The 15,598-nt window shown below is 37.1% G+C and overlaps 1 protein-coding gene and 1 pseudogene across 1 annotated transcript; both read right to left on the reverse strand.

The window, feature by feature from the left end:
- Positions 1-3,584: 3,584 nt before the first annotated feature.
- Positions 3,585-13,861, reverse strand: LOC115951590. The gene is made up of 9 exons (XM_031068764.1): positions 13,508-13,861; positions 12,948-13,054; positions 12,107-12,864; positions 11,847-11,934; positions 7,655-8,053; positions 5,639-6,511; positions 4,392-4,743; positions 4,167-4,294; positions 3,585-3,866 (listed from the first exon to the last, which is right to left on the reverse strand). Exons 2-9 carry the CDS (start codon positions 13,050-13,052, stop codon positions 3,585-3,587), a joined length of 2,985 nt encoding a protein of 994 aa, XP_030924624.1. The 5' UTR covers positions 13,053-13,054; positions 13,508-13,861.
- Positions 10,472-10,582, reverse strand: LOC115954345 (annotated as a pseudogene).
- Positions 13,862-15,598: the final 1,737 nt, after the last annotated feature.

Raw genomic sequence — 15,598 nt, forward strand, 5'->3', positions numbered from 1 at the left:
ATATTATATAGAATCACATAATAACATAAAAAATTCTTAGACCATTACATCCATTTCAATAATACTAATGATAGTAACGATGGGCATGAAACTAATCATCATATTAATATATGAAATTACTTTCAACGGATACCATGTTCTTCAAATTGCCACTAAAATAAAAAAATATAGAACTGTCATACAATTCTCCAAATATGTTATAGCAACCACGAACTGAAAATCGTCCCCCCCTTGGGTACAATACCCAATGGGAATCATCAAGAGTCAGATGGTGTAGAAGGTGGAACAGGACGTGTATAGTGAGCTAAGTCCGCTCGCATAGCTCCAACCTCGGCAAGAAGACCATGTAGAAGCTGACCATGGGCTGCCTGAGTCGTCATAATGGTCTCCATCATAGCATGAAGAGAGGGAGGAAGAGGGCATGTATGTGCTGCATCAACAGTGTCAACATCACCATCCTCGGCAACAACAGATGTGGGATCCCCATGCATGTCCTCATCTTGAACATCTCCAGTAGTAGACGGTACTCGTGGTCTGTTGGATGGACCAACACTGAGGTCGACTACCTTCTTTTGGGCAGTTCGCTGTTTCAGAAATTTGGCTCCTATAGGGGCTTGGATGTGAACCAACTCGTGGGAAGGAAAGTTCTTTAATCCTAAATATTTGAGGACCCTATGGATGAGAACTGGGAAAAACAAAGCATGCCTCTTATACTTGCTCCTACGCACCTTGACAATGGTTTCGATGAAAAGGGAAGGAAAACAAATGGAACTATTGGTGACAAGGGCGTAAAGCAAGATACACCTGTCTACAGGGATTGTATGGATATGAGAGATAGGGAAAATGTTGTGACAAGCTATCCTAAAGAAGATATAATTAAGCTCAGTCAACTCACTTGAGCTAATACTTCGGCCAGAATCCCGATTGTTTGATCGTCCACAAAGAACATCCATAACATCATCAATACGAGGAGACATAGAGTTTGGATAAGTAGGTGTACAAATTATAGGTACATCAAGGGCTTTAGATACGTGCTCCCTAGTTATTGTAAACGGTACACCACGTATGGACGATGTCACCTTGTGACCACCAAGATCCTCATGCACCGATAGATTCGAGTAGAATTCTCTAATCAAGTCAGCTGGAGGGGGTTGTATGTTTGTACATAGGGATAGCCAATGCCTAGACTGTAGATTCTCACGAACAAAAGGATGCAGTTCCTGTAAATTGATTTGCCTTTCTCCCCAAATACGCCTACGCTTAATCAAGGTTTCAAAGGTTTGCTCATTTTCTGGCGTGAGGAACCTTAATTGATCAAACACCACTTCAGGTTCGGATGCAGCTTTGCATTTTCCCCTCTTAGTCCTCTTCGGACCCATAACTAATCGATGGTCAGTAGTGCAAACACGATCAGCTCACACAAAAACAGAACCAAAATGAAGTTGGAAGCAGAGAACAAAAATTGAAGAGTAACCAGCTACCATGTGTAGAAAATCATGCACACAATATACTGTCTAGAGCAGTTTACAACAACACAATGAAAAAACAATATTCTTATTCACAGGTTGTTTAGTTGGTGCAATAATTGTAATGCATTTTGGTCCGAGTCAATAATTTGAAGTTAGAGACCTAGAGTATATAACAGAAGTCTGATCATATAGGAAACATACAAGTGGATTTAGGAACTGACATATATCATACCATTGTAGCTACATGTAGTAAGTTTCACCAGCTTCTACAAAAAACTGAAAATAAATTGCACAATGTACAGTTCAGACATACAACCAGCATATATCTATACCACACACATATGGAGCCACTGGCAAGTTCATTTTGTGGAAGGAAGACAACCTATGACATAGGCAACCTTACTAACAACAATGCATTTGACTAGGCAAACACCCAATTTCATCACAATCTTCATAGACATAGACATAGAAGTGTGAAGCATCAAAATGCAAAATTTGAGAATAATGCACCAACAAAAAGTAATTTCAAAGACAGCAACCGTTAAAAGAGTCTTACTATGTAAAATCCTCGACGAATTTGCGCGGGAAATTGTGGGTTCTAGCCGGATGAAGCGAGAGCAATCGAAGATGTAATTTCGGACAGCTGCAAGTTCTGCAGAACTGGGGAAGAGTTAATAAAAATGGGTAATAGAATGTAATGTCCATATAACTCGATTTTAAGGAAATCGAGTTACATGCAATCAAATTTTCAGCACAAGGGCTTACACATAAACCGACTGTCTGTAAATCGAGTTATGTGTAGCACAAATAACAAGAATCCAGTTAATGTTGGAACGGCTTTCTCATAACTCGATGTTGCAGACAACGAGTTAATTTCAAATAACTCGATTATACATAACTCGAGTTATTTTTCTGGGCCCCCATATATTTGGACTGGTCCAGATGCAGTCCAAGACGAATCGAAGTTTAAAGGTAGGCCTGCCACAATACTCGATTCTACTTGAATCGAGTTCTGTGCAGTGGACACTCACAAGAATTCAAATTCCTCGAGATTTGGAAAATCGAGTTACGTTGTACACATACACCCACCCAGCCCATATATTTGGACTGGTCCAGATGCTTTTGCAACACTATCGTTATTTATTTTCCCCTTATATTCATCCTTGCTTTTGCAACACTATTGTTCTTTCGAAGGACTACTGCAACAAAAAAACAAAATATCATCCATTTTGTGTAGATTTGATTTCAATATAATTTAATTATCTTATCCAGAAGCATGAGTATGATCCCTCGAATTTTAATGTTTTTGTACATGCAGGGAGCTTGGCATTGGAATAGTTCCATACAGTCCTCTTGTTCGTGGTTTTTTAGCTGGCAAAGGAGCCGTGGAAAATTTGGCTGCAAATAGCGTATTGGTACATATTTCACCAGTATTTTGTGTTATTCATTTGTAAGAAGATGGGAAGATTTTTCAGGAAACAATGATATTCATTGAATAAAACAGTACCTATTTTAGTCCTTGTAGTTTACAAGAAGTTCCAACTTCATCTATAGCATTTGAAAAATTGCTACCAAGTGAAATTTTGAAAATTTAGCTATCAAGCTTTTCAATTTGCCACATTATATTGATTGACACAATTGATGGATTAACTTCTCACTTATTTTTTAAACATCTAAATTTGCAAACATCAAAAATAATGACTAACCTATGTTGCACATGGTGTTATTGTATTAAAGTGTTACAATATATACAAAACATACAACAATGTCATCTAAAAAGAACAAAATCCTATAGCAATAACAATGTTGACCCCCCTAAAATAAAATCCAAGAGTCGCCATTCAATGTAATATAATTGAATGACATGCAAAAATGCCAAAATCCAAACAAAGCGCAGAAAAAAATACAGCATCACATTCATTTTAAAATACATATGAAAGTTCATCATAGTAATTAAAAATTTTCCAAGAGTGAAACTCTAAACATCACAAAAGTACCCAATCAATAAAGTTGCAAACTGGGATGAACAAAATAGGGATGAATAGTAAAATTGCAAAGTAAACACAGTCTAAACATCACATAATATTATCATCACTTTGCATCCACCCTAACCACTTAGTCTTGGCACTTGAAAATGTGGACGTTTAACAGAACACCGTCCCTCATAATCAGCTCAAATACGCAAACATCTTCTACTTGCAAACTATTTTCCCTCACAAATGCAGACCAACCAGCTGATACGACACATGATGAACCCCCACGTCGTTCATAAATGTATAGCTTCACAGGCCATACTCGGTCCACAATCTGGAGCTTGACAGGGAGTATACTTGCTTTGGTGTAGTCCTTGGTAAACCCGTCTCTTGGTAAGTAGTTGATAATGTCTTGGGGTAAACTCTGTACAAGGAACAATAATAGATATTTAACAAATATATTCCAGCAACAAGTATCTATTTGATCTACATCTTTTCACCTAAAAACACAAATAAGAAAAAAAAATTCCAAACAATGTCCAGCCACACCAGCAACAAGTATCTATTTGATCTACATCTTTTCACCTAAAAACACAAATAAGCACCAAGTAGCCACAAGTCTAGTGTGCCAATCTTTCTAATTGATCTATGAAAAATGATAGTTAATGGGAGTTGCATTTCTAAATTACAAAAATATTCCATTTTAGTGAAGCTAAAAGCTTACCGCACGATCCTTGCCATTAACGTAGGATGGACGCATGATAACAGTGAAAAGGGGATTTTCTGATTTAAAAGCATTGGCTATAACAAGATTTTTAGCTACACCACCGTCTTTCTTAGGATGGGCTGATCCTGAAAGAAGTTGAAAATACGAAGTCATGCACATAAAATTAATAGAGCAGAAGCTAAACAAATCAACCACTTGCTTACAAAAGTGTAACATTCAAACCTGAACCCTCTCCCCTATAAAAGTGTTTGATGATTTCAATAGAGCTGTCATCACTCTCATCATCTTCGATCCTATGAACTTGGAGTTCGTCGTCTAAAGTATAGTCTATTTCTGTTGCAGTGGCATCAAATATGAGTACATGAAACTGTGAATTTCCTTCATATTTGAAAACCAGCAAGTGGCCCACGGCTACACCATGAGAGCTTGCAAATTCGGACCAACCATTTTGAAACCAAACCCCCCCAGCATTACGTGTCAACTTGACTTTCCATTTTCTACCATTTGGAATACTGAGAAAGGCCATATCTGACAGGTCCACTCCAAATTTCTGCACGAACTTATCTGGAATCCGCTGTAAAAATAATCTCCATAACATAAATGCAGGCTAGGGAAATAAACACATGCAATCAATCCTTATACACAATGCTAGAAAATAAAAGTTTGAATGATGGCAGAATACTTCTTAGTTACAGCCCCCCACCCCCACACAAAAAAGAAAAGAAAATCAAACAAAATAAAATGTAATCCTGCAACATTGACGTTATATTTAATAGCTATAACAGTAACAAATCTTATGAATTTTGAAACCAAATTATACAACCTAATCTTATAACCAAAATAACCATCAACAGCTGTCAACATTTTACATTTCTCTGTTGTTGTTGAAATGTAAAAATTTTTGGGGAAATGTTGTATTTTGATAATGTGTCTGTGATTTGGTTTTGGGGTGTTGGGGAAACATTGAAGATGACCCACTTTTGTTTATGGGCAGGATTTGGATTTAGACGTAGTAATTTTTGCCACTTAGCCACTTCATAAGTTTGTGAACTCTAAAAAACAAATGATAAAAAGAGTGAACGATTTCTGTATCCTAGTTTGATCCCAGGACACAGTTTCACAGTTTAAATGGAGTTATACATCTGTGGTGACCCTATAAGCCCTATCACATTTTCAAAAAAATGCCATCTGCTCTTGCTCTGTATTTATTTTTCCTCAATCTCTACCATGCGCTTATCCCTGTTTCATTTTTTGTTCATATAAAAGTGTACGATGCAAAAGTACTCTGTTATGTGACTGTGTTCTTCTTAAAGTGTAACCTACGTATTGCAAAATGAAAGTTTTTCTGACTACATGTAACAGATGTACATTTTCTCAAGAATCACAAATAAAGAAGATGAAGTGTACGAAGTGTATAATTAGCATATGATTTTCAGAGGAATCTAGTTTATAAATTTGAGCATACTTACAAGCTTTCCTTCTTGAACAGCATTCGGCAAAATAATCTTGAAAAAGTGTGGGGACCGATCAGCAGGACCATCGTCGTTGTCTCTCCGCCATTGAGAAGCCATTTTTCTGGTTCTCCAAACTTTCGCTGAGAAGAAGTTGAACAGTACAAGTAGCTCAAGAAGATGGGAAGTGTAGACGAAGTACATACCATCACCGGTCCCGCAATCGGGAGCATGCGCACGCAGGCGTCGCGATCTCCGCAAAGCCTCCACCGGCTCAATGTCCTCAGCCGGTATCTGCTCAATCTGTACAGCCTCTCCGTGGGGGGTTTGAGATGGAGCTGACATGGTGGGGTCCACATGCACTAGAGGTGGGGTGGGCATGCCTGGTGTGGGGACAAATATGCATCCACCATCATGGGCAGATCCACTGAAAACTAGGGGCGACATACGAGGAGGGCCCTCAAAGTCCGTGCTAGCACCATGGGATGTAGTGTGGGCTGGAACAGTGCCCTGATGATCGACGGTATGGGATGGCCCAGCACCATCACCAGGCGTACATCGCGGTGTCCTGCCGTCGTCATCAGACAGTACCCAATCAGTGCCAAGCCATGCCTCTTCTACACCCTCCTCATTCCCTTCCTCGTAGATGGGAGCCGACTCGGTCGTACGGCTGCGACCAGCTTGACCACCTCCACGATGTCCACCCCCACGAGACCCACCACGTTGCCCGCCACGAACTGCGGCCTGTGTATCAATGTCAACTGCTTCTGCAAGCGCATTCGCCAATTTAAGTCGGCCTAGCTCCTCCACAAGCTCTAGTGTAAATGTAAGGTCAGTGTGCATGTCAGAACCTTCATCGCACCTCTGTATAGACCTAATCATCGTCCGAACCTACAAAACAAGGGCGTCATAAAAGCAAGAACGCAAGTATGATGCAAAACTTGGATAAATCTGTTCCAAAATCAAAAGAAAAAGTAGCAAACATAGCTAATGAAATCCTTATATTACTTATAATTATGAAGCATCTTTAAAAAGACAGTGTATAAAAGTAGGGGTTGGCCCCCCCTGTGCAAAAATTTATAGTTCCAACCCAACACTCATGAATTTTCAGTTTCCTGTTATGTTTATCGCTATGCAATCTAAACATTGAGATAATACTTCTAAAAAACACGTATAGTTGGTTGTACATAAGTTCAATCTTAGCATAAGTGAAAATATCATAATTTCACTTCTGTATCTAGGCTTCACCAGATTTACAACTCCATTAATATCACATTGCAACCAGGACACATATTTAGAAGTTATTATTTCCTAACGTACACGCCCAAATCAAATGAATTGAAAATATCAAATGCAAGCTTCGAGTTTCAATCAAGGGAAGTACGAAAATCATGCACACATATATCATACTTGAATCTAGTATAAATGCACATCTCCTTGCTGCATACTTGCAAGATTTTAAATGACCTTTAAGCTGTTGGGAATTGCATTCTACCAACAGTTTAGTAAGGGACTTCCCAATCCTAGAGGTCATATCTATCAAGGAATATGTAATACATTAATCAGTCCTGGAGGAAAGGCTATCTAAACTATCATGAAATGTGAATTTATCACTACTACACAGAGTTGCACCGTCCATTTTAAAGTACAAGCCAACCAAAAACAAAAAGAAATAAACAAAAAATAAAATAAAATACAATAAAACCCAACCCAACCCACCCTTTGTAAAAGTTGAATGTAATTATATGAACAAAGGTGTGGTCATCATTCGTCATTGCCCATTAACCATTCCTCGTGCAAACAAATTGGATCAAGACAAATTCAGTTTGTTATGAACTTAAATCATGCAGTATTTTGACTTTAAAACATAATGACATGTCATGCAGTATTTTTTGACTTTAAAACAAAATGACAGAGAAACTTATAGAGATGTAACAACGATAATTATTGTGGACTTTTGCATGCATGATGAAGCTGCTGAGGATATTTAATCCAACAATGGTTTCATCCATAAAATAGGAATTGTTGCCTCACCATGAGTTCCCAATATGCGGAATCTGGTGTTATGTACCGCCTTGTGTGGCGATTGTACCACATCATGTACTCAACGAGATACGTATCATCATCGTCTAGGAGATCGGACCCACGAACTACATTCACTCGGTTGGCCCATTGCCGAATAAAGGGATCATGTTCTACCTCCCAGTTCTTCTCCCATTTACCCTGAAGGGATATCTTGTGAAGGGTAGTTGACGTATCCACGACACTTGGAACTGGTTGCTTCATCCCAAACTGACGGAGGACTCGCTCAGGATGATGCCACTCCACTATCCAAAAGAATATCAACGGCACCTCGGCCCTCCAAATATGTTGCCCAGCAGTGCAATACGCAGGTAGGGAGCCTAGCGTATGCGTATACGGCTCCCATACAATCTGCATAAGTAGATTATGTTTGTGATAGTGAGACATCATACTAATTTAACATTATGTTTGTGATATGTAATATGCAAAGCATGGAATTTCTTGCTTCTAGTCGTACACAAAATCTTCAGGGATTATTGGGCAGAAAGTAAAAGAACAACAAAATTGACCTGCAAAAAATATTAAAAGATCTAGGTTGTTCTAGTCTATTTCCATTTTCAGCCCCATGTTCATATGCTGGACAGGGTTCAAAGCTAACTGACACCATCAAATACTAGGGTTTTCAATCTGAACCAAACTTAAGAGGAGGGTACTAGAGCATCCTTATGGCTGTAAGATGAATCCAAGTTGATGATTTCACAAAATCTTTTTATCGTAATAGAAATATTGTGCTACATTAATTGCATTAGTCATTAACAATGTTTCAATGAATGAGAACAAAATGACTAATATAAGGTCTACTGCAGACATTGCATTTCAAGTAGCACTTTATATTGCAAGATATGGAAGCTATGTAAATTATTACATGGTATGATCCTCATCAAATACTGTTATTATATTTCTATGTAAATATATATTTCTTATAAATTTTTGTGTTGGAAATTACGTAAGCCTTTTCAAACTAATCATGTCAATGTCTAAAATTACATTCCTCTTGAAGAATATGGTGAGCAGCATATTTTGCACGCTTCTAAAATTATATGAATAAAGTACTCGTTAATAATCCATAGCTTTTAATAATTTTAGGACTATTAAGGCAGCTAAAGTGGGGACAACTTAAGGAGTTGCATGCTGCAATTAAATTGTGCTCTCCAACTTTGGTGCAAGGAGCACGAACTAACTTTTCATTTACGTCAACAACAAGAGGTAATGTGTCAAGCGTCTTTATGTTTTCTCATATATCACTGATTAACAATTATTTGTTTCTTTAAACTTAGGCCATTGTTTTCCAAGAAGACAATCGAGGCTGTGCATATTCAAAATATACCACTTGAATACGTAAATCGAAGTCAAACAGTATTCTACTAGACTGTAAAAATATAACCTTCAATTCAGCAAAGGTAATTTATAACTTACAATGTATCAATGTTTTTTGCATCACAATAACAATGTTTGTAATCCTGGATACCCCTATGTTAGAAGAAGAAATACTAAATTGTCTACTTATTAGGCAAAGCAATAACTATGGTTTTAAGCTCATAACATTTTATTAATTAATTACAAGTGATTTCACAAGCTTAATTACAAACCGTACAAGCTTAAATTTTATTTGTTTAATCAAATTTGTAGCATATATTGAGACTATATGCAAAAACAACCGACTAAAGTAGAGCGTGATAGTAATCTGGTGCAATTGTACATATGAAACTTCTAGCGAAGAGAGTTCGATCGTACCTATGAAACTTATATCTATGCCCAAATGGAGCTCACACACTAAAACCACCTGCAGCACCAGTGGCACCTTGTAGTCAATGTAAAGAGCTTAGATTCACATTGACTACCTATGAAAACACCATCAACTAGAACATCCCAAACGGGGTAGTGAAATGCATAAACTCCAAACATTAGTAAGTTTTTGAAGGCAAAGCAACAATTAAGACTATCTTCGGTGCTCACTCTGGCATCCTAAACAACCCCAAATCTCACAAAGGGTTTAACCTATACCCTGGACTCTCGAGTTCCTAGTGGGGGGGCACTAACGGCTTTGTATTTTGGAAATTTCACAGTGTGGACCCAAGCAATGACAACCATCCAGCATTGGACAAGGACAAGCTATGGCAATGGCGTAGCCTATGGTCACTCTATGACATTCAAGGCAGAGTAACTCCATCCTTTAGTTTGCTTAATTTCAAATTTCAATGAAAGCCAGAGAAGTGATCATGTGTTTTACGGGCCAATGATCAATAATGTCATCATTCCCTCTGTTTCTGTACTTAGGCCAAAAATGCAAATTGGGGTTATATTTTTGCTCTCATGTCATGATTACACAATAATTAGATAAAATTTTCGTAGTTTGACATTTGCAGCTTTCCCAACGTTCTAAATTTAAAGAATTTTATCATTTTATGAGATTTAACAGCCAACTATATTACAACAGTGAAGAGAAGCTCTAACTCAGCAAATTTAATTCAACGAAAATCTGGAATATAATTGTGGTGATATCTAAGTCAACCACCAAAACTATAGCGAATCCAGAAGGTGTGAAATATTAATAAGCTTCAACAGTTCTAAAAAAAATTTCTATTTTAAAGCTTTAATATATTGAAGTATAACAACTATCAAAGATTCAAACTCTCTCTAAAAGAATTATGAGCACAAGTCTGGGCTAACCTGTTGAGCAAGACTCCAAAACGCATGTAAAGAGGCAGAAAGTGCAAAAACAACGAAGAAGACAGTGAAGCAGAATTCACGCAAGGATTAGGGAAAGAAAAAAATTTGGACCATTTCTCGATTTATGCGTGTCATCCTTGCCCAGGGGCCATGCGTTTTGAAAATATCATTTGTATTCTAATATGCCTTGATTCCCTTGTTCTGAAAAGACCCATATTTGTCAAGTTTATAGTAGGAAATTTGTTGTTTAGAATTTAATTGATATCTTCTGCGTTTACAATCATTCGCCTTATATAAAGTCTTAAGAAATATTGTTTTGAAATTTTTTAGTTCATTTTCATAGCAGGCTAAAAGTTCTATTTTCTCATGTTAAATAGGTTGAAACGGTGTATAATGACATAATCAGAAAATGAACACAAACTTTTGATTCAGTTAGTAGCTGGAAAGAATTTAAAGATGTCATCGTCAGTTTCGAAGATGCATCATTAAAATCAAATGAATTACTTGAGCACACAAATACAACCAAAGACAAATCTGATTATCTTTGGTATACTATTAGGTAAATTCATTTCTCATTGAATTATAACCAATTACATAATCCAATATGTGCGTCTTCTCTTCATTGCATCAGCTTAATAACATTTGTAACAATTGGTGGAGTTTTTGTTTTTTGGTTGCAACACAAGTTTGAACTCACTGTCTTGCACTAAACCAAGACTTCATGCTCAATCTTTTGCGCATGTTGCACATGCTTCAAACATCTTGGAAAAGGGACAATTTATTCTGTGTTTTTTCTTTTTTCGGTGTAAATCACAAACGTTTCCGTACATAATGAAGGATATAGCCAAATTCTACTTAATATATATATGACTAAATTTATATATAACCCATTGATTTAACCCAACTTAACCCATTGGAAAAGGGACAATTTATTCTGTGTTTTTTCTTTTTTCGGTGTAAATCACAAACGTTTCCGTACATAATGAAGGATATAGCCAAATTCTACTTAATATATATATGACTAAATTTATATATAACCCATTGATTTAACCCAACTTAACCTGAGTCATGTGAGTTGGGTTGCATTGGAAAAAACCCTTCAATCCAACCCAATTTGGAAAAAACCCTTTGATTTAACATTCAAGATTTTTTACTTTTGTTTTACTTTATGTAAGGACGAGCAAGTATTCATGCAGGTGCTACAAATGGAAGTTCTAATGTGAAGTACTTCACGATGGACATTCCAATTGAGTTAAATGATGGGATGGAAATCCAAGTATCAAACAAAATGATTGGATGGTATTATGAAATCAACTCATTCCTACAACAATCCAAGAATTCAAAATAAAATAAAAATTGAGGGAAACGAAAATAAAAGCATGTGCGGTGCATTTGAGGGAAACGTGCTCGGCCCGTAGTCATAAGAATTGAGGGAAACGTGGTCATAAGAATTCAAACTAAATTAACCGAATACCTGCTCGGCCCGTACTGTAGCCAGTGACGCCCGGTACGCAGCAAGGACGTGTGTGGCATGCTCTGCGGTGCATTTTGGCCCGCTCCACCTACCAAACATGAGGTGTCAACAAATGCTCATTACTGAACCTTACATTTAACAAACTTTGCTTTTATATTTCACATCCATATACTAAGCATTGATAAGTTTTTTTCGTTTGTTAGTTTGGCATATTTTTATTTATATGAAAGAGACAAATAACGAGAACTCAATGAACGTACCTAATGGCAAGGGGCCCTGAGTGCACTGGTGGTAGAGGCGGCCTCACAACAGGGCATAATTGTGTCAACCTTGAATAGGCCCATAGCTGCACCAACAACAGTGCTCCTCCAATCTGCATCGCATCCTTCTTCGATGCACCACAAAGTTGCCTATACAGCCAGGCCAATGCTGCACTACCCCAGCTATACCGTCTCGCATTGCTGACTGGGTTGAGCAACTGCAGAGGCAGCAGTGAGACCCGGTCCGCAGACCTGTCCATGAACAAGAGGGCCCCCATCCGTACAAGTAGGTGGTAGCAGGCATGTTGCTGCACGACTTCGTCAGCAGCGTCCGCAACTAAGGGATCGGCAAACTGTGCATCAAGCCAGGTGTATCTTATCCTCGCCCCAGCAAGGATAGACTTGTTTGAGTTTGGTATCGGGGGTGGAGGTTTATGGCCCAACAACTGTTCGCACAGCTCATTCCATATGTAGTCTGTCTTCCCAGTGACAGGCAACCCATCCACCGGAAGCCCCAGCATCACCTCCATATCTTGCAAGGTGATACCCATTTCTCCATGAGGTAAGTGGAACGTGTGCGTCTCCGGACGCCACCGCTCAACCAACGCCGTGATCAAGGCGTGGTCGACCTCCATATCAGGAACCTTGAATAAACCATTCAACCCTGCTGCATCTATGTGTTGCATGATACATGGATCTAACCCACCCTGTGGCAATACACATTTACGGCGTCGAACCTTTATCATGCCAGGCACCTCCTGCACACGGACGAGTATTGTGTTAGGAGATTAAACACGAGGTAATTATAAAACAAACATGTATTAATAATACTACTACATACCTCGTCAGCGGCGCAACTCCAAAGCGGACTTGACCGATGATTCGGCTGCTGGGCCAACTGGGTATCCACATCGGGTCCAGGCCGCACTCTATCTAGTGCCTGCATATCTGACATGGCAGCAAATACATTGTTAGCAATTTTCTAACAAGTAAACCACATTTAATATAAAATAAAAGCATAGATTCAGTAAGACATTATATTTTGAGCACAAGAGCACAAGATTTTCAACATCACTTCTTAAATAAATAAGAACTTGCCATAAAAAAAATTATTTCAGAACTATTTAAATCACTTCTTAAAGCTTAGGATAATTATTAATTAACTATTTATGAAAATATAAGTTATAACACCACTCGATTTGCCAAAACCCCTCATCAAAACCCCAAGCACATTTAAACTCAACTCATTAATGAGAAAATCATCATTGCAACAAAATTCTCATCTTCATTAGTAAATTTACTACTTCTGGTCAGGGTTCAACAAAATAATCAAAATCCCACACAAAACGCAACCTAACATTAACCAACATCAGAAAATATTTCAGAGGGAGAGGACCGTACCTGTAATCAGCGGCGGCGGGAACCAACGACGACTGATGGAGACTCGAGGAAGAGTGGGGAAGCCTGATCGCAGAGCGAGAGAGACAGAGTGTGGAGAGAGAGTGATGGCAGAGAGCGAGGGAAAGAGAGTGTACAGGAAGAGCGAGTGACTGAATAGCGTTGTGAGACGTTAGGGTCCTATTGATTCAAACCGCTGAGAATAACTCGACTTCTAGTTTCTCGAGTTATGTCCGTCTGCCCAAACATTTTTTTATTGGGAAAAATTCGAAGTGTCAGACTAACTCGACTATAAAAATATCGAGTTATTCATTAAAACTCGATTTTTCAATTGTCGAGTTACAAAACAGGGGCAATTCCCTATTTAGTTTCAGAAAGAGGGCAAACGTATGTTTAATTTCCCAAAAAAGGGTAATTGCCCATTTTCTCCGGGATTGGAAGGTAAATTTGAATAACAAATACATTTCTCCATTTTTTTTTCTTTTTTTTATTACGCCAGAACTTATTGTCTATAAAATTACGCAAACTATCATGGAATCATCTAAAAATTGTAAATATTGATCAATGAGACTAATAATTTTAGTTTACTAAAATTTAAATGCTAATTGTTAAAAGATACTTTTTTCGAACCCATAAGGCTAATGGTGTAATCTTAAAACCCATAAGGTGTTGGTTGGTCACATATTTATTTCTCATGCATGTGAACATTCTTATTCACAGAGAGAGAGAGAGAGAGAGAGAGAGAGAGAGAGAGAGTATTTACCAATTTTATTATTTGAGTTAGCTCTTGGATTTCATGTATTTTTATGTCTCAATGCTTTTTTATATGGGATATGTACCATTCATATAAACAATCTCCACGATGAAGGACAAATTTGCGGTTTTCAATGCGGTTTTCATAACCTTCAAAAGCCTTCATATATAGTGGATCATATTTATGTTCAACCTTATTAAAAAGGCAGTTTCGATAACTCCTAGTAATACATAATGCATGATCGTAAATTTGCTTTTTTTGATCTTTTAAACAACTTTTAATGTTCTTTCCAATGCAAATATAAGATACTCCTTGAAAATTATCAAAATTGGAAGTAAGGGGAAGCAGGACTGGAAGTGAAGAGGAATGAAATTAGGTAAGAGCAAGGTTACTAGCTTGCATTATGATGAGAATAAGAATGGCCAAAGGTGTCGTCACCACCATAAGTTTTCTCATAAATTTCCTAACCATTGATTGATTTTCTTTTACTTATGAAATTTTCTTATTTTTATGTAAAATTAGAACAACAATTAGAATTTAGACATTTCACTTTATTCTTTTCATATTTTTATGTAAGCTTAACACAATTAGAATTTAGACATGTCTTATATACAATTAAATGTTTAGACATATTTAAAAATAAAGATATTTTACTCTATAAATTGATTTATTTTTAAGATATTTTTGTTCATATATATATACATACATACATATACACACACACACATTAAATGTGATATTTGGAACACAAGTGACTTACATTTTAAGTAATTACTTTTGGCTAAGATAATATTTTTAAAATAAAGATTAGACACATTAAGAATAAAGATTTTTTTTTTCAAATATGACCATTTTTTAGTTATGGCTGCCCCTTTTAAGTAATTTTTTTTGGGTAGGGTCACAAGGTTTAGCAATATTTTTTATGTTAACGTTTGGCTTTTCACAATAGTCAAGTATACTCACAATAGTGCAAATAGATTCGATTGAATATTTGAAAAGGAATGATCCAATAGTTGCAATATGAGAAATTTAAGCAAACATTTCAAAGGTTTTGAAAGAAAATATTGGTTCAAAAATTGTGGTAAACAAGTCATATTAGAATATCTGGAGTTCAAATCATACTAGTGTTTTTTTGTTAGTTCGTATATGGGGTTAGAGCTACATGTTGATATTACTTTAAGAAAAAAAAAAAAAAAAACTGTGTTAATAAATTTGTGGGTGTCCCTAGCATTACTTGCAATTGATGTCGCAACAAATTCCCAAGGACAGATTAATGAACTACTGCCTACTGCCAAATAGACTAACTGCCAACTACCAAGTAGACTAAACAACGAACGAAA

This window comes from Quercus lobata, chromosome 7, assembly GCF_001633185.2.
Source record: "Quercus lobata isolate SW786 chromosome 7, ValleyOak3.0 Primary Assembly, whole genome shotgun sequence".
Classification (NCBI taxonomy): Eukaryota; Viridiplantae; Streptophyta; class Magnoliopsida; order Fagales; family Fagaceae; genus Quercus; species Quercus lobata.

Excerpts from the sequence above, each read along its gene's own strand:
- LOC115951590 (XM_031068764.1), bottom strand. The coding sequence starts at position 13,052 with ATGCAGGCACTAGATAGAGTGCGGCCTGGACCCGATGTGGATACCCAG. Across the intron at positions 8,054-11,846 it reads CTACAGTACGGGCCGAGCAG|ATTGTATGGGAGCCGTATAC; the intron begins GTATTCGGTTAA and ends CTACTTATGCAG. Across the intron at positions 4,744-5,638 it reads CTGTTCAAGAAGGAAAGCTT|CGGATTCCAGATAAGTTCGT; the intron begins GTAAGTATGCTC and ends TTATTTTTACAG.